Source organism: Musa acuminata, chromosome BXJ1-2, assembly GCF_036884655.1.
Source record: "Musa acuminata AAA Group cultivar baxijiao chromosome BXJ1-2, Cavendish_Baxijiao_AAA, whole genome shotgun sequence".
In the NCBI taxonomy this organism is placed as follows: domain Eukaryota; kingdom Viridiplantae; phylum Streptophyta; class Magnoliopsida; order Zingiberales; family Musaceae; genus Musa; species Musa acuminata.
In genome coordinates, this window is record NC_088328.1 from 32,386,214 (window position 1) to 32,411,647 (window position 25,434).

Here is a 25,434-nt window from a genome sequence, read left to right on the forward strand (position 1 = left end):
TTATCACATAATCTCTAATTAATTCATGATAATCCACTGTGAAAGTTTTAATGTCACAACATCCTCATAAGAGATTTTTCTTTTTCTTCTTCTATGAGATTGTAAATGTTAACAATAGTGACAATAATAACTTATCCAACACATATCCATGTCAATTAAGATTATAAATTGGATTAACAATTATAAATATTTATATATAAAATAAAATCAAATTTAAGATACCAACGGGGATGTAGCTCAGATGGTAGAGCGCTCGCTTAGCATGCGAGAGGTACGGGAATCGATACCCCGCATCTCCATATTAAATATTAATTTTTTTAACTAGCTTTTTCTAATAATATTTGTTTCCCTTTTATCATTTAGCACAAAATTAAAGCCTATTTCTTATTAAATACCACACAATTTTGTTCCAAGAAACAAGTCTATGAAGAAAACAAATCATTGTAGAAGTAATCTTTTTTTTAATGTAGTAAATATTTTTAATCACATTTTAATTATTTACCTTTTTGTCATTTGGCACAAATTCAATGTCTATTTCCTTTTGAAATTGCCCCACTATTTTGTTCCAATTCTACTTTTTTTTTCTTATTTTCTCAACAAGACACAAGTAAAAAAAAATCAATTTACCAAATTGATAAAAGAAGAAAAAATAAAGATAGCAAGGGATTGATAGGATTTTGATGGAGGAGTCGAACAAAGCTCTTTATTTCTTCATTAAAAAAAAGTCTTTTACAAAAATCAGTGTTTGCCCAATAAGCTCATCGCTTTTGACATCATAAACAACCCTTATTTATTTATAGGAATAATGAATACTTTTGCAAGAGTCACATACTGCGTTCATACATCATGTTGACATCATAAACAACTCTTATTTATTTATAGGAATAGTATATACTTTCCAAGAGTCATATATCGCGTTTATGCATCTTATTGTTAACAATGACAATGATAAAGGCTTTAGAGTTACCAAAGTTATCAGGCATATGAGAGATTAAAATAATTTTTATTCAATAATATGATGTCAAGCGAAGGACAACGTCTAGGAATAGGTCGATGAAGCAATTGTTGTTAGCGTTGAGCTTATGGAGGAGTTTGAGATAGAAGATGTTTTAGGGGATGATGCCATAGAAGCGATTAGAGTTGATATGGAGAATATCAATGTTGGTCAAGAGGCCGAGCTCCATGGGGAGGTACTCGATAATATCATCATTGTTAAGGTTAATGCTAATGACATTGATCGAGGGGCTATCAAGCACTATGGTGCAGAAAACACCATAATAGTTACACACGTTGGGGTCAATCTAGTTGTTGATGAAGTTATGAAGGTTAGAATACATGGCCTTCTTCCATGTCCTAGAGTGATATAGGCATGACCAAGGCAAGGATCGATGATGGTAAGGTTGATCTCGATATTAAACTTAAAGTCGTTGATAATGTCTCCCTTCTTCGAGAGAGTTAGAAGCTAATGATGTAAGATGGAGATAGCCTCGATATTCGAGAGGGCTAAGGAAAGACGTGAGTAGGAAGAGAAGTAAAACAAGATAACGAAGACAGAAAGAAGAACTGTGAGAATAGTGACTATTTAATTATATATATATTTTTATTTTTTTAATATTATTTTTTACACATCGTAGTATCTTTTGTTAGTATAATTAATGACATGAGTGATAAAATATTTTATTTTCGTAAGTATAGATACCTTGATATATTTTTTAAAATGTAAGGATCGAGATATTAAATATAATTGACTAAAAAGGATAATATACAATTAGTCCTCGTTTATTTGACCTATGTTTGATGACATGAAAGGATATGTATGTAATTTAGCTTATTTAATATAATTATTTTTAAGTAAAGAGATTTCAAATATCTATCTTTAAAAATATTATATTTATTTTTTTTATTTATATTTATTATTATAATTGTAAATTGTTTTAAAATTTGAAGTCTTTGTTTCTTAACATTTCACAACTTCATTCGTGCACCGTCTCGTTCTGCCATCTCGACCGTCCCCTCAGCACAATCTAAGATCTCGCCCGTCCATTTGCCGGACGGGCACCGATGTGATGGACAGTCGAGATGTTATCATACGATGACGGGCGCATGATCGCCAGTAAAGCAAATCCCTAAAAGCTGGACAGCGATCCGCGTGAAGCGCCCCGTTGCCACCTAAAAATTTGAATTCGATTACCGCTTCAAATCCCCCCCTCCCCCCCCCCCCCCCCTTCCTCTCTAATCGGAATCGATCGCCTCACTCTCTGCCCTCTCTTCTCCTTGCTCCTTGCTCCTTCCGACATCCCCGATCCCATGGCCTCCACCAGGCCGTCCTCCCATCGCTACGCCTCCGTCGACTCTCGCTCCTCCTCCGACCCTCCCTCCCCTTCCTCCGACCGCAGGAACCCTACCAAGAACCTCTCCTCCCTGCGACGCCTCGTCGCTAAGTCCAGCGGCCGTCAAGCTGCCTCCGAACCCGTCGCCGCCGCCCCCACGGTGAACAACTCCTCCCGGGCCCTCGTCGATCCGCGGGATGCCAAGACCGGGCATAACTTCGGGAGCATGGTGAGGAAGCTCATGGAGAAGCGGTCCAATCCGAAGCCGGGATCGGCGGGTCGCGCTGCTTTGGTCGTGCCATCTGATCCGATAGCGGAGGACCTGAAGAAGGGCGCCAAGGGGTCTCATTTCTCGGCCTTGTCGAGGAAACTGTTCCAGAAGGGCGGAACGGCAGAGCGGACGACGGTGAAGGCGCTGATGGAGACCAAAACGAACGCTCGGACGCTGGCGATGGTGCTTCGTAGCGAGAGGGAGCTTCTCACTCAAAATAAGGAGTACGAGGCAGAGATTTCAGAGCTGCGGTTGCTGATCGAGGAGAAGAATCAAAAAGTAATTATCTCGTCTCAAAAGAAATCTTCATTTATTTATTACTCAATTAATCTTTGTTAAATAGATGATCCGAACGTGAAATCTACACAATCCGACCACCTTTGTGCTGTCATCTAATTTGTTGTTGTTTGATATACAATGAGAGTTGGACTAGGGATTTGGGTGCTTTTTTAAAATGAGTATGTAGAATTTCTTGTTTCGCTCGACCAATCATGGTAGTCTTCGTTTGAACAGATTGAAAAATTGAAGGATCTATGTCTGAAGCAGAGAGAGGAGATAAAAGCACTGAAGGATGCCATACTATTTCCGGACGTTATGAATTCACAGCTGCAGCAGCTGCTGGAGAAGCAAGGCTTTGAACTGAAACAGGCAAATCAAGTCATCCCAACCCTCCAAAAGCAGGTCACTTCTCTCACTGGACAGCTCCAGTGCCTTGCAGAGGATCTCGCTGAGGTACAGATTGTTATTAGTTTGGTCTTAATGTTAATTTTCCATTTTTCTCATGAGCTATGAGAACTTTGCATTTTGGTTTATGTAAACGACTTACTGATCAGGATTTCTATGAAAATTTTAACTAAATTCATGTCAGCTGGTGTGCTTTTCTTTTTTTAATTAGCACATGCAAATTTCAGAGACATGATTCTCATGAATTGCAGGAGTAGATTTAAGACATGCAATTTCTGTTCAGTAGTTCAATCTCTCTATAGGTAAATCTTTTTTATTTGGTTAGTCAACTTGGATAACATGAACCCTTGGTTGTACTTTTAGTATATTGAAGGACTTGAGTGCAACTGGATGTAGGATCACTAGTGACAAACAGATAAAAATTTTGAGGTCCACAATCACACACAATGCCTGTGAGATCTGCCTCAGTGTTCATTATAGTTGATGTATGGAAATGATGGCTAAATTTGCTAGGTTCAACACTATATATATATATATATATATATATATATATATATATATATATATATATATATATATATATATATATATATATATATACCCCTTGAGTTTTGCTTTTTAGCTGGAAGCTTATTTACTTTTGACTATTTCCAACTAATGCATATTTTGTTTGCTTTTTAAATTTTGTTTCTGGTCAGTCTTGAAATGTTACATTTGATTTTCTCCTGGTTTGGCTGCTTTGGTAGATTTATCTGAATTGATTATTTATCTTCTCTAATACTTTTTTTAGTTATTTCAAGTAATATAATCCCCTAATCTGATACGGCTAAATGGATCCAAACTTTCTGAAATACATTGAACTCAATCCAAACTGCGAACTTGAATATCTTATGGAATCCGTTTTTTTTCTTACTATCATACATCATGAGTAGAGAAGTATAGAGATGCTTTTTTAGCTGTGCATGTTTATCCAATATGCTTAATGAAATCAATACGTGGTAGAAAGGGAAGGCAGAAAGAAGAAACAAGGCTGTCGATCATTTTAGAGGTCATGTATATAGTGTAGTCCTTCAAGTTTCGTTCTGTCAACTAGGAGATGGACTATTACTGATGGGCAGTGAAAATTTGATACCTAGTGCAGGTCAATCACATATCTGCAGTCATTATCCTGTTTAAAAAATTCATATAAACTTTTTCAGACAATTGATTCTCTGAACTTTTTCTGTGACATCAGGTAAAAGCGGATAAATATTCTGCTATGTCATTCCTTGACGGACATATCAGCTCTCCAACAACACCGGTTCTCGATCGGGAGGCTGCTAATCCTTTGGTAAGCTTTAATTTCATCCAAGTAATGAGTCTGCAAAAAACCACCTCACCATTGTGGTTCAACTTTTGGGAGATAATGATCTCCTACCCAGTCGCATATGTTTATCACATTGCAATAGTGAAACAATGATTGGGTTGTTTCATCAAACCTTGGATGCTCTCCTGTCCATCTTCTAAACTTTGAATTAGCATGCTTTTGATCATTTATATTATATTTCTGCATGTGTTTGATCCCCTCCTAAACTCCCAGGAATATAGCTCCGGAGATCCTTTGGCTTCTGAATGCGGTAGTCCGGATGAAATGTTTCTCAAGGATTTAAATCCTTGTTTGACTCCATGCTTCTCAAAAACCAAGTCCCAGGTAACAACCATGCCTTAAAAGTTCGATGTTGTCTTATATTCCTCTTTACAATCAAATCTTGCTTGGCTTCTGACCTGTGACTTCCTTCTTGCCAGGAAAACAATGAATTGGTTTATGGCTCGCCAAACCAAGACAGATTATTTCAACTTAAACCACGATCGAGCCCGAGTATGTTATGTGGTTCGCATGGTGGAAAATTGTCGAGGAGTTCAGAACATCGTCACAGGCCCAGCTTAGGCAGCAACACTGCACAAAAGGTTTACAAGTCAGATGAGAACAAGCATCCCACTGTTAAACCAAGATACCAAACTCATCTCTGAATTGGATGGTTATCTCCCACTCTCTTGGGTAATTTTTCTCAGGACTTGTACTTACGAGTTTGATGCAATGCTGTTGTACTACTTGTGTATGTTCGTCTTGACTATTACTCAAATTACTGTACTCGTTTTGCTCATCATGAGATTATACTGTTCGGAAGGTGGGGTGTGACAAGAATCAGATCTGCTCCAAACTAATTCATATGTGACAGGAAAAGGTAGGATGTGATAGCAGAATGATGGAATCAAATAGATCGATAGTCACCTCACACTAAAGCTTTTCCTGTAGATCCGAACTGATCCATATGTGCCAGCAAATGCTTGCGAGTTTGAGTTTGATTGCGATCAGAATCAAATACCATTTAGTGTCTTATATATGTGGTCATCACTTAGAATATTACTGTTACTTGTCTCTCTTTTCTTCCAGGATTCTGCAGTGCCAAATGCTGAGGATCATAATTACGTAAAGAAATGACATAGCCAGATACACCCAGAAGTCTAAGATTTTAGATTCTCTGCAAGGCAAGAATGCAGTCCGATCCAGATGGAAAAAAAAAAAAGAAAAAAGAAGAAGAATATTTGCATCGTTAGGTAAATCTTGAAGCACATTATTTGCTGGATCGTGATTGCAAAATATTTGTGCATGTGCATTAAAGTAAACTCTGTGCATTGCGTGTATTATATGGTAGAGTGCAATAATGTATTGTTGGCAGACGTAGCTAAATAAACTTTGCATGGATCATCGTATGAAAGCCGATCTGCATTGGTATCTTAGCTTAGGGTTTAATCCCACCAGCTCCTCTTTCTCTCCCTCTTCCCTTCTCTACCCTGTACTCCATGTTCTCCTTGTTGCCACCGAGAGCCATGGCGTGTTACTGCTCGCCGTTCTGCACTCTCCTCTTGGTGGCCATCTTTCTATTCGCATCGCCATGGATTCATCTTCCTGCTGCATCGACATCCCATGAAGCCTCCTCGGCCGGTTCCCCTGAAAGTCCAATTGCTGGTTCTCAACCTCCTCCGCAGCCACCACCACCACTTGGGGGGGGAGGTCGATCCACGGTATGGCGTCCAGAAGCGGCTCGTCCCGACGGGGCCGAACCCTCTCCACAACTGAAAAAACTTCATCTTTAGACCATTCCGTCCTCCCTTGTTCTTTCTTTCCTCCTTCTGCAGTATATATGTCGTTTTCCTCATGCTTTCTTGCATATTTGATCCGAAAAGATTACTAGTTTTTCCTACCACATATACTACATACGTGTACATTCGAATATATTACTACCATGCAAAGAAGTAACAACGTTAGATGTTGGCTTCATATTTGACTCTTCTTTATGTTTGTTCATATAAATATAAATATATAGATTAGGTATGATATGTTTCCTTAACAGGGACGTCGAGCCATTTCATGTAGGTATATGTGTCTTACTTACCCTTGTTCGATTTTGAATCATCCACCTTCGAAGCAAAGTTGGCATTGGAGAACCTTGAACGGCACTTTACCATCACAATTGCTGCAACCTTCAAAATGTAATGTTCTTGACGTTAAGATCGCACGATCGAGGCATGGAACCCGGCGCAACAGGCGTCGTCAACGGTGACAAGGTTTTCGATGGAACGATCATTATCGAAGCCCTACTCTCTTCCCGTTCCGACTCGATCACAACAGATTCAAGGTCGGAGCAGCGATCCAATCTGATGTCCTATTCCTATTCCTACGTTGGCGGTAATGGCCAAGGTTAATGATGAGCACGCAGGCCTCGCGGACGCACGGCGGGCATGAGGAAAGGCATCGACGAGATGGGTCCGTAGGACCCATTTATAAAACTTTTCTTTTTTATTATTATTTTAATTGAAAGGGCGATTTCTTTAAAAGAGAGATCAGTCGATCACTTCCACTCTTCTCTCAAAACCCTAATACGAACCCTCACCCCCGAGCTTATCACGATCTGCTTCCCCGCTCTTCTCCTCCTCCTCCTTTCTCTGCTCCGATGGCGGCGATGCTGGTACGACATCTTTCTTTCCCGTGGTTTGTTGGTGTTCTGCGCTTAACCATTAACTATTTGGATCTTTTGGTGCGATGGTTGCAGCAACCCCAGATCATTCTTCTCAAGGAGGGCACGGACACCTCGCAGGGGAAGGCGCAGGTGGTGAGCAACATCAATGCCTGCACGGCCGTAGCCGACGCCGTCCGCACGACGCTGGGCCCCCGGGGAATGGACAAGCTCATCCACGACGAAAAGGGCAGCACCACCATCTCCAATGACGGCGCCACCATCATGAAGCTGCTTGACATCGTTCATCCTGCCGCCAAGATTCTTGTTGACATTGCTAAGTCACAGGACTCCGAGGTAACTCATCGGTGACCGGATCAGCTGTAGCGACTAAGAAACATGAAAAAGGTGTCAACTTTGGGGGGGTTTCCATGATAAAGATTGGAACTCCGGTAGCTTTGCCATAAAAGAAGGTCTTAGATTTTAAATTGATGGGGATTGATTACAATTACAGGACACATAATCTCTACTGTGTAATCGTTAAATGAAATGGTAAGCAGTTAATTGGAAAGTGTGGTGGTGGATTGTCATGTAGGTCAGGGGCTTAGGGCCCAGAGGCATTGTTATTGGAAACATTTCAAGTTGCAACTATAAGGCATTATATATCTTTTTTTCATAACAGAAAAATAATCTTAAATTCCTTGCTATGTGCATGCTCTTGCTTTTATGTTAACTGAACTTTTGCCTTTTTCTTTTCCAACAAACGACAACAACAATGCTGTATCATACATTTATTTTTCCAACTTCAGGCATTTCTTTCCCGGTATCTGTTGCAAACTAAATCATCTTGTTCTATCAAGATTTCCCATTAGTGTGGATTGTTTTGGCTTTTGTTGGGTTAGATTATTTAACTTGTAACTCAATGCTTGCAGCTGTTCTTTTATCTTGATCTGAGGATCGGTTTTAGGAGTTAGCCATTTTAAATGGCAGTAGGGGCTTAATTTTCACATTTCTATCTCGTGCAGGTTGGTGATGGAACCACCACTGTAGTGCTTCTTGCTGGTGAGTTCTTAAAGGAGGCAAAACCTTTCATTGAAGATGGGGTCCACCCTCAGAATCTTATTCGAAGTTACCGAACTGCATCCTTTTTGGTGAGTATGTCACCTTTCTTTTATGATTGGTTGTGAACCTTATGAACTAAAATTTAGGTGACATATTTTACAGGCCATTAACAAAATCAAAGAAATTGCTGTAAGCATAGAGGGGAAAAGTCTTGAAGAAAAGAAATCCTTGTTGGCAAAATGTGCTGCCACAACACTCTCATCAAAGCTAATTGGTGGTGAGAAGGAATTCTTTGCATCCATGGTTGTGGATGCTGTCCTTGCTATTGGCAATGATGATAGGCTTAATTTGATTGGGATAAAAAAGGTCATTATCGTCTCCTGAAATGGTTTTCGGGTTCAGTAGTTTGAATTCTCTTTGGAAGTTATTAAATATTCTATGATATCACAGTTCTTGTTATTTCTTTGCTGCATTTCTTATTGTCATTGCCAAAGATTGCAATACTTTGCCTTATTGTTCTCACCACGCCTAATTTTATGTCACTTATATCGGGTTGTCATTTATTCTTGTACAAGTTTCTTGGATGCTATAAACTAAAAACTATCTAGAGTTGTTTCATGAGATTATTGTCGTCAAGTAATCTCATAATGTTTTAGCCAATTGCACCACCTGGATGATTTAAGATGTTGAATCTTCTATTGTGGTTTTGGATTATTTTTGTCTTCTGCCATACTGTAATGGCATAGAAAAAGGTAAAGCACAGCGCACAAGTATCCTGCTAACATGAGATTTGGAAAGTGTTAATATATGCATTGTGATTCCCTACAAGTAGAGATCATATTACAGCACTCAAACCCTGATCACTTTAGGTTGCAAAGAAGCAACCTTATAGTGCCTCCAAGGTTTATCCTCTTGTCATTAATACAGTTATATGCTTACTAAAAATCTTCTAACAAAGATTTTGATCAGGTCTGAGATAATTGTATAATTTGAGTATAGGATCATAATATTTTTTAAATTAAGAAGTATAATGTTATTATTGAAGAATCAATTCATGTTCAAGATAATTGCATAATTGCTGGATAGGACCAGATTTATTTTTGATATAACATGACAGTTTTTCTATAATATATTTCCTGATGTCGTCCAATTTTATCAGTTCTTTCCATACTGTTGGAACTTCTGTCATCGATACAGGATTTTAATCTTTGGGCATGTCTATGCACCAGTCCTATAGAATGACATGACATGAATATTCATTCTGTTGTAGGATTTGTTTCTTCTTTTGGAATTCATCCCTAAGATATGACATTACGAGTAGTTTTCACTTGATAGTAAAGGTTCAATTTTGAATGCAACTGTTTATCGTGTTTGAGATACTATCTTTCACCTTATTTAATTTGTTAATGTAAGGAGGCGATGATGTTATATAAGATTTAATTTTCGGGTTGTAAGAGAAGAATCAAATATTTAATTAGGTTAGATAGACAAAATATTCCGATAAATAGAAGTTTTAGGTGTCTTCAATTTGTTATTCAACATGATAGAGAAGTCGATGGAGATATTGTGTGGTTAAGTGCAGAGGAATGTCAGGATTTTTTGTGTGATCACTGGGTGATCTTTAGATTAAAAGAAAATTATTATAAGACAGTCGTTGGGCAAGTCACGCTTATGGATTTTTGGTGTTGGGTGGATAAAAAAGCAATATGTATAAAATGGGTGTCACTGAGATGGGAATGTTAAATTGGATATATAAAGTTATGAAAAAGATAAAAAAATATTTATATTTGTGAATTATTAGCCATATCGCTAACAGAGGATGAAGAGAATAATTAACTAGATGATGTGAACATGTTTTGATGAGACTTATAGATATTGTGGTTAGACAAAATGAGACAATTAATATTAATGATTCGAGGAGTGGTAAAGGAAGATTTAATAAGACTTTAGTAAATAGAGATTTGAATGTTCTTAATATATTTATGGATGTTGCCTTGTAGATAACACAATAGCGGAAAAAGATCCATATAGTCGATCCCAAATAATTGAAATATTACACTTTGTTGATGTAGGTAGTGATGAACTCTTTTTGAGCATTGGATTCCTTGAGATTGTTCTACCATGAGAACTTTGATTGTTTTGTTGTTGTTGTTGTTTTTAAGTATATTTTACTTGGAGTTGGAGTTCTAGTTAAAACTAAGGTCTGCAATTTCGTACCGTACCGGAGTTTCGACGTTCGCTCGATACGGTACGAAACTGTATACTGAGCAGTATACCGCTCGGTTTGTGTGTGTGTGTATATATATATATATATATATAATTTTATTATTATTTTTCGTTCCGTCCGGTAGCGGATGGTTCGCATACCGGAATGTCGTCAGACCGGTACGTATCGTCCGTATCGGGTTGTATCATTCGATATTACCTACCTTTAAAAGCAAGGAAGGCAATACCAAATGATACCGCCCGGTACGGGCGGTACGTACGTGTCCGACGGCATACCGATACACGGACCGTCCGTTACCGGGCTGAACGAAAAATTATATATATATATATATATATATATATCGAATTGTATACTGTTCGGTATACAATTTTGTACCGTACCGAGCGAACGTCGAAACTCCGGTACGGTACGAAATTGCAGACCTTGGTTAAAAGTATCTACATGATCTATATATATTCTGGAAAGCAACTCCAATAGGTTGCTTATAAGTAGAGTTAATTATATATTTAGAATAAAGATTCCAAATTCTAAATACTTGACTCGCTTTGTATAGGTCCCTGGGGGTAACATGAGAGATTCATTTCTTGTTAATGGTGTTGCTTTCAAGAAGACATTCTCTTATGCTGGTTTTGAGCAGCAGCCAAAGAAATTTTTAAATCCGAAGATCCTTTTGTTGAATATCGAACTAGAATTGAAGTCGGAGAAAGAAAATGCAGAAATCAGGTAGACTTTCTCCCAATTATATTGTATGTTGATATGTAGAAAGTTTTCTTTTAATCTTTTTGTCCCATTCTTCTGTAGATTATCCGACCCTTTACAATATCAATCAATTGTTGATGCCGAATGGAACATTATCTATGACAAATTAGATAAGTGTGTTAAAAGTGGAGCAAAAATTGTCCTCTCCCGATTGGCCATTGGTGACCTTTCAACTCAGGTATCTTTGATCTGATGTTATTTAACCCATTTTATATTGCACCTGATGTGTTGGCCTTTGTGCAGTATTTTGCAGATAGAGATATTTTCTGTGCTGGTCGTGTGACGGAGGAAGATTTACTACGTGTAGCTGCTGCAACTGGTGGAACTGTCCAGACCTCTGTCAACAATGTTATTGATGAGGTCTCAGTTATGCTTACTTCTTTTTAATTATTAATGCTTGATTTATGAAGCTACATATATGCTATTATGTTTTTAACTTTTGGATTGTTGAAATGTTTGGTTTTGATATAATGCCTTATATCTCATGAATTTTATATTCTGGTTTGTTAAAAGGTTCTTGGATCCTGTGAAGTGTTTGAGGAAAGACAAGTAGGCAACGAAAGGTTTAACATTTTTAATGGATGTCCTTCTGGTCAGACGGCAACCATTGTTCTCCGAGGTGGTGCAGATCAGGTTTGTTTCTCAAAATGGTTAAGTTTGGTAAAGTTAGCTTTAACATCATGCTTTGCGCTATATTACCATAGTCATTAACATTTTTAGCTCTCCCTTGCAGTTCATTGATGAAGCTGAAAGGAGCCTTCATGATGCCATTATGATAGTGAGGAGAGCTTTAAAGAACTCCACCATTGTGCCTGGTGGTGGTGCTATTGATGTAACTACCTGTAACAAACCATTGTCATGTCCTAGCTTTCCTCTTTTGGAGTATAATCATTTTACTGCCTTTGGCAGATGGAGCTAAGCCGATATTTGAGACTGCATGCACGCACAATAGCTGGAAAGTCACAGCTATTTATCAATTCATATGCCAAAGCTCTTGAGGTAGGCAACCATGAGTTCATACGATATAATCTTCTCTGTGAGTATATTAATTGTTGTATCCGTTCAGCATGTGCATACAAGAGTTGTCAAATCACCATCCACTTGTACCGTTTCTTTCTTCTATTTTTTATGCGGAACTCTTGAACATTTTATTTCTTCTTCTGGAACTCCTCCATATACCTTATGAGAGTTATCTTTCTGTGTCGAACCTTAAAGGCTCGATGGTTTCATCAAGTTTGATCACAGCTTTTTCTATTTTCTATATGCAGGTAATTCCACGGCAACTTTGTGACAATGCTGGATTTGATTCAACTGATGTACTTAACAAACTCAGACAGAAGCATGCATCTGGTTAGCTTCTTTCTTTCAGTAACTGAGAGCTTTGGGAGGTTTGCTTCTAGTAACGCATACTTGAATTTATGCCTATAACAGGCGAAGGTGCAAATTTTGGTGTGGAAATCAAAACTGGTGGAATTGCTGATTCTTTTACTAACTTTGTATGGGAGCCTGCAGTTGTCAAGGTAATATTACTTATTTCTTCGCCAATTATTAAAATTAATTTGCTGATTATTGATGTTAATAGCATTTATAAACATAAATTGCAGATCAATGCTATAAATGCTGCAACTGAAGCTGCTTGTCTCATCTTAAGTGTGGATGAAACTGTGAAAAACCCAAAGGTAACGTATTGAATATTAAAAAATAGAGCTTTTTAACACATCAGCAATATCATGCTTAATCAGTATTCAGCATTTGCCTGCTTTGCCATTATCGAGAAGATTTCATGGTGCAATTTCTGCCTTTTTTTTGTGTGTTTTCAGGTGTTGAATCTTCCCAGAAATTTCATAAACTTAAATATATATTTGTTTCCACAAGGAAAATCTGAATGGGGACATAATTATCAAAACTGAATCAGTCATTGATCCGGCCAAGCCTCATACACTGGGTCATTGGTTGGACTAGTGGATTAACAAAATGATGTTATCATAACTAGAACTTCAAATTTCTTTCTTTTTTCCTCTTTTCCTTTTCTTCTTTCTTCTCTCTTACACACCTTCCCACTTCTCCTCATCCTTGCATTTTCTTCTCCCTTTTACCTTTGCTCCTATCTTTTCTCCTTTTATTTCTTCCTGATGCCTTTTGTTTTTCTCCGCCACTGCCTCCTTTCTGTTTCCTTGTTTTTCTTATTCTATCCTTCTTGTCATAATCTCTCTTATACCTCTTTGCTTCCGTCCTCTCTTTTCTCCTTCCTGCTCTTCTCCTCCTCCTTTCTTTCTCCTGTTATTTCCTATTTCCTCTTCTCATCCTTTCTCTCTCTTCTAGTCCTCTTATTCTCCTTGTTCATGACTGCTGAATGGGGTGAATCTCTAATGTTTTCGCTGCAATGCTGATGCATCTACTTGTTAGCCATAGACTGAATTTTAATGTGGGTCAAGAACTCAGTGAGATCTCAATTTTATTAATATTGCCAAGATTTTTAAAATTTCAACGGAAGTATTAAGTTACTGAGAAGCTTTCCATTTGCTTCAGGCAGCCTGTATTTACAATATAATACCTCCAACCATAGCAAGCTTGTTGGCAGGAAAGCATCCATTCTCACCTCAGATAATTGCTGCTTTTGATAGTGCTCAAGCTATGTCGACTTGTCTATTGGTATACACTGGAGTAGATGGCCAGAAATAACAAAGATGTTCTAGATTTAGTATCAATTTTTTATTTCTTACTCTATTTTTCTTGTTTGTGTTTATGGAACTTGTGCTTCGTTTCTCTTGTTGGTATTGCCATAGAGCCTAAATCTATCAAGTCGTATGTACTCCCTGTTGCATGTTTAGTTTAAGTTCTCTGGCCAACCTCATTGAACTGGTCTTCTGCAAACTTAAATCTTGGTGCATTGTGTTAAATATTTAACAGTAGATTGAATGTATTTTTTTTTATGATTATTTTCTCATCCGTTTGAACTGCGATAAGCAGTCGGAGAGTGCACAAGGTGAAGCTGCTGCAAATGCTATGGCTGGTCGTGGTGGACCAGCTTTGCGAGGTCGGGGTGGAAGAGGCATGCGGAGACGGTGAATTCCTGACTAATATATGTTATAGCTTGATTGAGATTCCAAGTTTCAGGGAGCTTTTTTTCTTTTCCTTTTTCCTTTTCTTTCTTGACTTCACAATCCACATTAACTCTCAGCATCATTCATCAGAGTTTCGGGTTGCTTCCCCATTGTTGACCGAGAACCTAGTCTTGGTTTTGTTGCTGTGATGGATGTGGTGTCAGTTTATTTCTTGGCCATGTTGCAGTACAGTTTCTTGATTTAAGGTTTCTACACAACATTTATAAGAAGTAAAGCTCTTGGCATCCTCTTTGTTCCACATGTGCTCAGTTGTGTCTCTCCATGGATGGTGTCATTAGAGTAACCATTGTTTTTTGCTGGTGTACTCAATCTTAGATATTGCTTGTTCACAGTGCACAATAAATCACAAAACAATCAACTCATCATCATTCATCGTGCCACTCCTCAACATTGGGCCATCAATGCTATCAGAAACGAATACTTCTCCGAACCCAAAAGAAAGAACGGTGGTTACACGAGAATCTGCACCTCTCTCTATAGGTTTCAACCGTGTCATCTTCTGTAGGTCACAACACAACTAGAACAAGAAGAAGGCGGCAACTTCACCGGCATCAAAAGAGCTCTCCAACTACTCCTTGGGATCGTCGAAGTAAATCGCAGGAATCTCAATGTAAGGAAGCAACATCGACACGCAATGGAACTGTTCCAAACAGGACCGCAAGGTTCAGATAGATGCACCACCCCTGACGGACGTACTTGGAATCACCATTATTACTGTGGGAAGGACAAGGTGGTGGTGGTTACCTTGTTTTGCTTGTATTTCTCGCTGACAGCCACCAAAGACGCTGCTCTCCTCTGCGACTGCAGGTCGTGGATGGCACGGACGCAGTCCTTCAGGTCACTCGCTTTGTACTCGGTCCACTGTTCCAGTTTCCTGTTCTGCAGAGCAGAGGAAGGAAAGGTATAAGAGCAAAAGCTGCGATCAAAGATCCGATCCAGCGTAGCAGAATCATACATACCCATGGATGACTCTTTGGATTCAATGTGAACCTCGCAACGAATACAGATGAAGCAGCGATCACCGACGGCAAGAACTGCACGCAGCCATAGTCTACCAAGCTCAACTCCGCAAGGTAGCTCGCCAGAAACTCCAGTTGCGCACCCCAGTGCTGCATCGAGTTGACAATAGCACGCACGAAGCTAAAGATCAAATCGGAAGCAGAATGCATGCGAAGAGAATGAACACTCACTTTGCCATCTTCTTGACCTGCCCCTGTGAATCGCCTACGAGAACAACGATTAGCAGCTCAATCAAACCACAAAGAGGATGCAACCATCGATGGACGGAGAAGACGAAATAATACCATACGAAGGTGTCGATGGTGGGACCACCCATAGCAAACTCGAGACACTCGAGGATGTCGCTCTCCATCTTCACGATCTGCACCAACCAAGGCAGAGAGAAGTGTGTGTTCATCAAAAAGCCCCGGTGGAAGAAGAGATGAACCAAAAGGTACCTCTTGCTTCGTGTAAGTGTTGTCCGTAATATAACAGAATTCTTCGGCACTCGGACGGCAAATCTCTTGATAATTCCTGCATCGACAGAAGGCCATCCCACAGAAATGATCATTCGAGGAGAAAAGGAATCGTCTTGACCCAAAGCAAGCACATCGGAACGTACGCAGCGACGAGCATGGAGGCAACGCCGAGGAGCTGCAGCCGCTCCCTGCCGATCGCATTGAAGGAAAGGAACCGGTCGATGTATGAGACGGCGAGGTAAAGCGTATCGGAGACAAGGCGGTATTCCTCAGCCACCTGCACCAGCCAATCCACCAGAACCCCCCTCATGCCCGCCGTCACTCTCCTCTGAACAGCATCCATGTAGTTGGGCGACGGCCTCCGCTTCGCCTCCACCTACATCCACAAAAGCAAGACTCCGATGGAGACGCGTTCCGGCGAAAAAGCCACGATCTTTATCCAAGAACCAACCTCCAATGATCTGAGGTACCGATACATAGGTGACGCGTGCGTTGCACACATCTGCGGGTCATCGACCGCTGAGTCGCCATCGGCGGGGGCGGTGATCTGCGGCGAGGCAGCTTCCCGACTCCCTTCCTCCTCCTTCCTCGCCTTGTATCTGGGTTTCGATGGGACAGGGGTGCAGGGGACGGTAGCGTCGGAGAGGGTGGAGAGCTCGCTGAACTTCCTCTTGAGCGGAGGCTCGCCAGGGAGCTGGGCCGCCGCACGGGTGAAGGGAGGGGGGCAGTTCTCCTCGACCGCCATGGCTTCCTCCGTTCGTCTTTGCTCTGCTCTGTGACTCTGTTAGTGCTTGTCTCGGTCCAAAGGAGAGAAGGGAATGACGGAGAAGGGAGGGAGGGATAGGCGGGGTTAGTTCATGGAGCAGGAAGAGTGGGAGAGGCCGAAAGGCCGCCATTTCTACGAGGAGTCGACTGCCAAAAGAGAGAGGGAGCGAAGGGGGTTTTGATGATGTGCTTCCCATTTGCAGGCTGGCCAAGTGAGGAAGGGAGAGGAAGAAGGCGGAAAAGATCGGCGATCCCAGGGAATTGGCGTCGTTTTCGAAGGTTCGGAATGGATTCGCTCACCGCGCGCGCGGAATAACTTCCCATATTTACCCTAATATTAAATATAAATTATTTTTATTCCCATATTTTTTTTTTTATATATTTTTAACCTAAATCCCTTTTTTTTTTTTTGTTACCCTAAGTTTAGCAATTCTAAAGATATCATTTTCACCATCTCCAATACATAATTTATTATACAAATTATCACAAGCCTTATATCTTTTCATAATGATTATTATTTTTCCCTCATTGTTAGATTATATATATATATATATATATATATATATATATAATATTTTTTTATTCATAGTCATGAAACTCTATAGAAAGTCATAAGTTTGGACTAATTAAGAGTATTTAATTATTTAATTATTATTTTTAAGATCATTTTAGGCCTTCTTTTACACCTTCTCATTTTACTAATATTATCTAATATAACTTAAATCCTTGTTCTTTCTTTTAATTATTATTATTATTATTATTATTATTATTATTATTTTCACCCTCCTTAGTAGCAAATATTTTATAAGATTATATAAATCATATACCTTGCCATAATGATAATTGTTTTTGCCTTTATTTTAGATTCTGAAATAATACTGTAAAATAGTATGAAAATTATCATAAGTCTTATATATATATATATTTGTATACATTTGTTAATCGTTAAAGCATGAACATTTTGTAATAATTATCTTTGGAAGATCCGCACGCCACCACCAAACTCTCTTTTAGAGCTATAACTCTGTCTTTATATTCTCCAAAAATATCTTTTGTTACACTTATAATTTTATTGATCATTGCAGTCTAAATAATTTAAATATTATTCTTATTCGAATTTGTGACTTTTCTTCATTCTATATTTAGAAATTCTTACATTATTGTCCTTAAAATTCCACCATTCCTCTTTCATTTTTCATAATAAATATCATTACACCATTTACCTCTCATTTTCTAAAATGTTGATTTGTTAAGCTTTTATTAGGTACATAACTATCTACCATTCTAGTGAAAAATGTTAATCAAACTATATTTGTTACCTTCGTAAAATGTTTTGTTCCTACTCCCTTTGCTTAGTTTAGAATAATCGTAACGATTATATTTTCTTATCAAAACATTAACTATCGACATGCAGGCAAGCCATGACATGATTAAAGAATCCAATCTTGATGGAATGATTGACCCATTAGTCCAGCGATGACTCTACATCTTGACATGTCTTCTGACCTGATCCATGGACGATCTTCTTTTATTCGAACCTCTTGGTATATTCTACTATTAGGTTGACTCAATTATAATTATCGTGACTTGATCTAATGAGATAATTGACACATAACTTCGTTCATCTTAAATTACTGAATCAAAATATTTAAGTCCAAATTAATAATAATAATAATAATATATATTATATCATTATAAATTAATCTTAATTTTTATATACTTTCGATTTTGAATATGAAACTGAATGGAGATATTATGCACTTAAGGATGGCTCCACTCTAAAAAGAGAAGTCGGCTTACCTTGACTACGTTATTAGATCCCTAATGATTCGATTTTAGTTGTTGTAAGCATTGAGATATTTTCAGAGTCATCACTCACTCGTATCAATTCAAAACAAAATAGTAAGTAAGAACCGTCTATTTTACACCCAGTGTGGATACGGATACTAATATGATGGATCGCTTTCAGATGATCTCCTAATTTACCCTTTGTGTCTCGTGTCACTCCTACATCGTCGCCTGTCACTATATATATATATATATATATATATATTATCGAGTCAATGTTCTTCATCTCAGAGATTGCTTATCGACAAGGCACCAGTCAAAATCAATCAACTTATCTTTCAATCATACAAATCATTTGCATACAGCCATAAATGATGTACGGAAACAAAAGAAAGAATAATTACATGAGAATCTGCGCGTCTTTCGGTAGGTTTCAACTGCATCATCATTTTCTACAGGTCACAACACAAGTTAAGATGGACACAACTTGGTGGGCAACAGCAGATTCCGAAATCCACAACAATTACTGCGGGTGTAAATTGCAGGAATCTCAGCGTGTGAAAGCAACATCGACACGCCATGGAACTGTTCCAAAGAAGAAAGCAAGGTTGATGATGCAGATACATGGCGGCAACATGGAACGATGGAATCACCATCGCTGTGGGAAGGACAAGGTTGTTTACCTTGTTTTGCTTGTACTTTTCGCTGATACCCACCAAAGACGCTGCTCTCTTCTTCCACTGCAGGTCGTGTATGGCATGGACGCAGTCCTTCAGGTCACTCGCTTTGTACTCGGTACACTGTTCCAGTTTCCTGTTCTGCGGAGCAGAGGAAAGGTATTAGAAGAGCAAAAGCTGCGAATCAAAGTTCCAATCCAGCGTAGCAGAATCATACCCATGGATGACTCTTTGGATTCAGTGTGAATCTCGCAACGAATACAGCTGAAGCAGCGATCACCGACGGCAAGAACTGCACGCAGCCATAGTCTACCAAGCTCAACTCCGCAAGGTAGCTTGCCAGAAACTCCAGTTGCGCACCCCAATTCTGTATCGAGTTGACATAGCACGCATGGAGCTAAAGATCAAATCGTAATCAGAATGCATGAGAAGAGAATCGACACTCACTTTGCCATCTTCATGACCAGCCTCCGTGAATCGCCTACGAGAACAACGATTAGCCCGATCAAACCACAAAGAGGATACGACCATCGATGGATGGAGAAGACGAAATGATACCTCAGGAAGGTCTTGATGGTGGGACTGCCCATCTCAAACTGGAGACACTTGAGGATGTCCCTCTCCATCTTCTTCATCTGTGCCGACGAAGGGAAAGAGAACTAAATGTCGATCGACAAGCCCCATTCAAGCGGAGAGAAGGAACAGAGGTCGAAGAGGAGATGAACAAGAAAGGTACGTACCTCCTGCTGGTTGTAAGCATTAGCCGTGATATCACAGAAATTTTCGATACTTGGATGGTATATCTCTTCGTACTTCCTGCATCCGAAAACATTCATCAACAGAGGGATCGTTCGAGGAGAAAAGGAATCATCTTTACCCAAAACAAAGCACATCAGAACATACGCAGCAACGAACATGGAGGAGACCCCGAGGAGCTGCAGCCGCTGCGTCCTGATCGCTTTGGAGGAAAGGAACAGGTCGATGTACGAGACGGCGAGGTAAAGCGTGTTGGGGAGCAGTTTGTATTCCTCAGCCACCTGCACCAGCCAATCCACCAGAATCCCCCTCATGTCAGCCGTCACTTCTCTCTGAATAGCGTCCATGTAGTTCGCCGACGGCCTCCGCTTCGCCTCCACCTACATCCACAAAACCAAAACTTATGCCTTCCAAACGGAAAAAAGCAGCGATCTTTATCCGAGAACCAACCTCCATCGATCTGAGGTGCCGATAGATATCGGAGGTGTACGCCGCGCACATCCGCGGGTCATCGACGGGGGAGTCCTCATCCTTGGAGGCGGCGGCGGTCTGTGCCGGAGCAGCTTTCCTAGACGTGGGTATGGATGTCGATGGGCGAGGGGTGCAGGGGACGGCGAACTCGGAGTGGATGGAGAGTTCGCTGTACTTCCTCTTGTCCCGAAGCTCCCTGGCCGCCTTCTTGGCCCCCACACGGGGGAGGCGAGGGAAGCAGTTCTCGAGCGGCATGCCTCTTTGCTCTCGCTTGGCTGGGTCCGACGGAGAGGAGGAGAGAAGGGAGAGGTGGGCTTCGTATATAGAGCGGGGAGTGTGGGAGAAGTAGTAAGGCGGCCATCTTTACGAGGAATCGATTGAGCGAAGAGAGAGTGAGCGAGGGAGCGAAGGGGGAGGAAACAGAGGCTTGGCCAAGTGAGGAAGGGAGGGAGAAGAGGGAAGAGAGGAGGCATCGCGGGGCGCATACCATTACTTCGCATAATTATAATTATAATTATAATTATAATTATATATATATATATATATATATATGTTCATAATTTTAAATAAATATATAATATAATAGATAATTTACCAAAAAAAAAGCCCTTAATATTACGCTTTTATCGTATAGTGTCTATATATTTAGTTTTTATCGAAAGATATTATTATTATTTTTAATTCTAATAATACTTTTAAATCGATCTATTTCAAGCCACGTATTGGTTTGATCTGGACGATTCATTAAATCGCTTTGGATCGAGTTGGGACGGGTCATTACGAATTGAGTTAGACTTTATTAAATATATGAGTAAGAATAACCAATATGTCTTTATCAAACAAATTCAAACTTTTATACGATAACTAGCACATCAATATAAGATATTTAGTATCATTTTTTTTTTTAATGATTTTATGGTGAATAGATTTTTAAAGATGATATCTTTGGGTTGAATCAAAAATTGAATACAACCACTAAATTTTTATTAAATCTATTCAAACTTCTCGAGAACCACTAGGATAAGATAATAATATATTTATCTTTTTATTTTCATATAAATTTAAAGTAATTAATTTTTAAAATAAGATAATTTTGGGTTGAATGTATAATGGAGTGTAAGTATTTGAATTTTTACTAGGTATATCCAAACTTATCTTGAACTATTACTATATTGAGATGCTAATATGTATGTTTTCTTTTTTATTTTTGTATGAATTTAGAATGATTAATTTTTAAAATATTATATTTTTGTGTTGAATTCGTGATCCAATATAATTCAAGCGTAACTTTTTAAATTTTCACCAAGCCTATATTTGGAACTCTAAGGGTGAGATACTAATATATTTATTTTTATTTTATTTATTTATTTATTTTTATTTTTTTTTTATGAGTTTAAGGTAATTAAGTTTCTAAATATGATATTTTTTATTAAATATATAATCGAGTATAACACAAGTTAATTTTCAACAAACCAATTCAAACTTCTATAGTATTATTAGCATATTATTATAAGATATTTAGCATAATATTTTTTATTTATAATGAATTAACAATAATTTTATATAAAAATTAATATATTTTTAATATATTCTATGAATGAGTACAACTCGAGTGTAATAATTTTTTGAATAATTTAAATTTTTATATAAAAAATAATATAATTTTTAGAATAACTTAAATTTTAAATTATATATATATATATATATATATATATATATATATATCCTATGAATGATGGTAACTCGAGTATAATGACTAACTAAAATAAATAATAAGAAGGGGGGAAGAGAGAGAGAATAGTATAAAAGTAGTAAAAAGGAAAAAGATGAGGAGAGGACGAGGGTGATGAATGAGCGAGAGCGAGAGGAAGATGAGGATGAAATAATGGAGAGAAAAAGAAGAAGATATCGTTAGAGGTGAAATGAGAGGAGGATAAGATGATGGTGGAGGAGGAGATAGAGTCGAGATGACAGTAATTTGGGAATGGAGGTATTGAGGTTATTTGAAAAAAAAAAAAAGAGAAATCTAAGACTAAAAAGAGATAAATCAAATACTTAGATTTTTATTGAATCGGTTTGATTTAGGTTATGTCAAATAAATCGATCTAACCCAAATAACCTAACGGTCAATGGACATCGATTGATTTTCTTGATTTTATAAAAAATATTTTGATTATAATATGAAAAAAGATGTCCTCTAGCTAAAAACTAAATATGGAAACATCATAGTATTCTTTTGGGTAGTACCTTCATTTTTATAATTTCTTAATAATATGTTTTTTTTGGATAATATCTAGAATACCTCTAATATCCTTCCTTTTTCTATATATGGATGGATCTGATTATATTTTTTTGTAAAATTTATACAAAAATATTATGTTACAATATTTTAGTACTATATTATAGTATTTTTTTTAGTATTATTTAAAATAGTATAAAAGAATTGTAATTGGACTTCCATAAGAAAAGGTGGAAAAAGGGAGGGTGGGGTGCTTTATGTGAAAAAACTAAAAGGAATTTTTTTTTTTTTCAGACTTCGTATATTATCATTTATAATTCAATTGCTCTATCATATTTGATTAAGAAAGGGATGGTTAGATTATCATTGTATTGCACTTTTCAATTCATATTTGGACTAAAACTTAGTATAATTATGAAGATAAATATATTTGTGAGAATTTATAGAATGAATTGTCAAAAAAACAAAAAAGTTATTAGCTTTAGTTTTAATTTTTTTTCTCAAAACTTGAACGTTATGCCTCCTTTATTTAATTGATTCTTTTTTGGGATTATTTTTCGATGGATCAAAGCATACCAAATAAATTAAACCAAATTAAATTAAATTGTGTACCTATAAAGGTCATGCCACATACAAACTCTCTTAGAAGTTATTTAAAGATTACCAGAATCGTCCCAACACAATCAATCCAAATGTCTCGATAACACATACTCAATTCATTTGGATATTGAATAAGAGCATAAATCTATCGAATATAAGTATAGTATTGCTGTGCTAATGCTTTAATTGGTTCGAAGTCAAACACAAGTTTTATAGAAATTTAACATTATTGTGCTAATAGGGTTTATGTGATTATTTGTTGATTTAAATATATTTAGACCATTTCTATTTGGAAACGAGTATAAGAATGTGCATTTATACGTATAAATAATGTAAATTTTCTCCATTTTACCTCAAAGTTTAACGATCATATAATGTGAGTTTAAGGATAGTCATAATCAAATTCGATATATGTTCACTATGATCCTTATTTATGTATGGAATGATATAAATACCCTCGTAATAAAGGGATAACAACATGAAAATAGTGAATGCATAATCTTTTTCCTCCTCCGATTTTTATGTGACTTTCGAGATATTTAAATGTAAAATTGTCATATTTTTTAAAAATGCTTCTGAAAATGTTAATTTATTAATTTGTTACTTTAAGATTTGACAAATTCAAATAGTGAAATTGAGAGGTATTTAGATTCAAATTTGGCATACTTTCAGCATGTTGTACCTTTCAAATTTGAATATTATAAATATTTCTAAATCTATGATCGATTTGGAGCTCACAAGATGATAATGATGGAGATGTTAACATGTTGGTCGAGTAATGATCATAGTGACCATCCATCCATCCATCCATCCATTGTTATGGAAGAGAGATGCCATAGACCTAATTGTTTTTGGAGACGATGCATGCAAGTGTGTTACTTGGAGGAACATAGTTTACAGGCACATGATGTGACTACAGACATCTGACACTCTAACGAGGCAGCCTCAGCTCCCGCAATCCATGGCGAGATTGACAGATGAGTGTCGGTCGCTGTAATCAATCAAAACCAATCCAAGACTTTTCTCCGACTGCACACTTTTTGTCCTCTCTATTTCCAAAAGAACGAGACCACATTACATGTACGTCCCTCACCTCCACCTCTCACAAGTCAATGCCAACGTAGAGTCATGTCGACAACAAAAGAAAAGCATGCAGGGATCTGCAAATCCTTGGAATAACACATTACTGACTCCGGAGCTCACTGCGTTTTGTGGGTCCATGGAATTCTCAGCTGCAACGCTGATGATCTTTAAGGTACAGAAAGCAGATTGGGAGATGCAGGCTGTGAAACCAAGCATCGACTCGAAACCCTAATGATCCTTATCAGAAAGGAAGGAATACAAATGCCTCAGATCTAGATATCCAACCACTCTCCATCAATTGTCAAAGCATGACTAACCAAGATTCTTCAGAGAGATTAAAAAGGTCTACCGAGTTGACTTACGTGGATCCCAAGCATCTGCCATGCTCGACGCGAGTGTCAAATCGATCGATGCCTTCCCGGTTACAGGATTAGAGATGCTGCTTGGGGCAGAAATCTTTTCTTCTTTCTTGTTGACTCGAGAGGACAAGGAGTCAAAAGATTACCCACCCACCACCTTATCCTCATCATCACCTCTCGAACTTGACGGACCACAAGCAACATTAATGTCTATTAATCTCACTACACATCTAGAAAACACTCATCGAACTCTCCTTGTGATGCGTATGGTGCAACCATCGTAAAAGCTAACCTTGGTTTATAGATCTACAACCAAGGAAAAGAAAGACATCGAGTTGACCTCAACCATGGAATTGATGTCACCAACCTGTCTCTATGGATTAAGATGGTCCATGGCCTATGTTATATATTATTATTATTATTATTATTATTATTATTATTATTATTATTATTATTATTATTATTATTATTATTATTGTAAATGATCTTCCTCCTCACCATCGTTGAAATCTAAGGATATGGCCATCTTCAAATTGAGAGCTCCCCTAGGGTGTAAAGTTCTTGTCATGGGCCCCCTCCCTTGTCTCTATCCTCATTACTTCATTTTGGAGTCTTCTGTGGGAAATATCAATATAAATTTTATTTTACACATGCATATCTTCATTTAATGTTGGAATTATAAGCCAATAATTGAAGGGAGATGTTTTAAGAACATGACCATCATTGTTTTGTTTTTCTTTTTATAACGTACCATAAATAATA

At 37.9% G+C, this 25,434-nt stretch overlaps 4 protein-coding genes across 6 annotated transcripts; 2 read left to right on the top strand and 2 right to left on the bottom strand.

Annotated features, from left to right (window-relative positions):
* Nucleotides 1-2,232: 2,232 nt before the first annotated feature.
* LOC135613594 (uncharacterized) lies at nt 2,233-5,801 on the top strand. The gene is made up of 5 exons (XM_065110624.1): nt 2,233-2,880; nt 3,115-3,333; nt 4,520-4,615; nt 4,865-4,975; nt 5,071-5,801. Exons 1-5 carry the CDS (start codon nt 2,308-2,310, stop codon nt 5,293-5,295), a joined length of 1,224 nt encoding a protein of 407 aa, XP_064966696.1. The 5' UTR covers nt 2,233-2,307; the 3' UTR covers nt 5,296-5,801.
* A 1,334-nt stretch (nt 5,802-7,135) lies between these two features.
* On the top strand, nt 7,136-14,696 carry LOC103976767 (T-complex protein 1 subunit eta). Of its 2 annotated transcripts, none has more exons than XM_009392089.3 (14): nt 7,136-7,295; nt 7,380-7,640; nt 8,309-8,434; nt 8,508-8,711; nt 11,126-11,295; nt 11,374-11,509; nt 11,575-11,691; nt 11,845-11,964; nt 12,065-12,163; nt 12,241-12,330; nt 12,600-12,681; nt 12,763-12,851; nt 12,936-13,010; nt 14,302-14,696. In XM_009392089.3, exons 1-14 carry the CDS (start codon nt 7,281-7,283, stop codon nt 14,398-14,400), a joined length of 1,683 nt encoding a protein of 560 aa, XP_009390364.2. In that variant the 5' UTR covers nt 7,136-7,280; the 3' UTR covers nt 14,401-14,696. The 2 variants fall into 2 exon arrangements, with proteins under 2 accessions (XP_009390364.2, XP_018675848.2); XM_018820303.2 differs by lacking the exon at nt 14,302-14,696 and adding an exon at nt 13,861-14,226.
* A 230-nt stretch (nt 14,697-14,926) lies between these two features.
* On the bottom strand, nt 14,927-16,442 carry LOC135613599 (cyclin-A3-1-like). The gene is made up of 7 exons (XM_065110630.1): nt 16,386-16,442; nt 16,078-16,310; nt 15,914-15,989; nt 15,761-15,837; nt 15,416-15,680; nt 15,201-15,335; nt 14,927-15,096 (listed from the first exon to the last, which is right to left on the bottom strand). The coding sequence occupies exons 1-7, from the start codon at nt 16,434-16,436 to the stop codon at nt 15,025-15,027; spliced, it is 909 nt and encodes a 302-aa protein (XP_064966702.1). The 5' UTR covers nt 16,437-16,442; the 3' UTR covers nt 14,927-15,024.
* A 2,437-nt stretch (nt 16,443-18,879) lies between these two features.
* Nucleotides 18,880-20,852, bottom strand: LOC103976834 (cyclin-A3-1-like). Of its 2 annotated transcripts, XM_009392159.3 has the most exons (8): nt 20,371-20,852; nt 20,068-20,300; nt 19,905-19,980; nt 19,723-19,799; nt 19,612-19,645; nt 19,382-19,531; nt 19,171-19,305; nt 18,880-19,072 (listed from the first exon to the last, which is right to left on the bottom strand). In XM_009392159.3, exons 1-8 carry the CDS (start codon nt 20,644-20,646, stop codon nt 18,959-18,961), a joined length of 1,095 nt encoding a protein of 364 aa, XP_009390434.2. In that variant the 5' UTR covers nt 20,647-20,852; the 3' UTR covers nt 18,880-18,958. The 2 variants fall into 2 exon arrangements, with proteins under 2 accessions (XP_009390434.2, XP_064966710.1); XM_065110638.1 differs by having other exon boundaries at nt 19,905-20,300.
* Between the last annotated feature and the right edge of the window lie 4,582 nt (nt 20,853-25,434).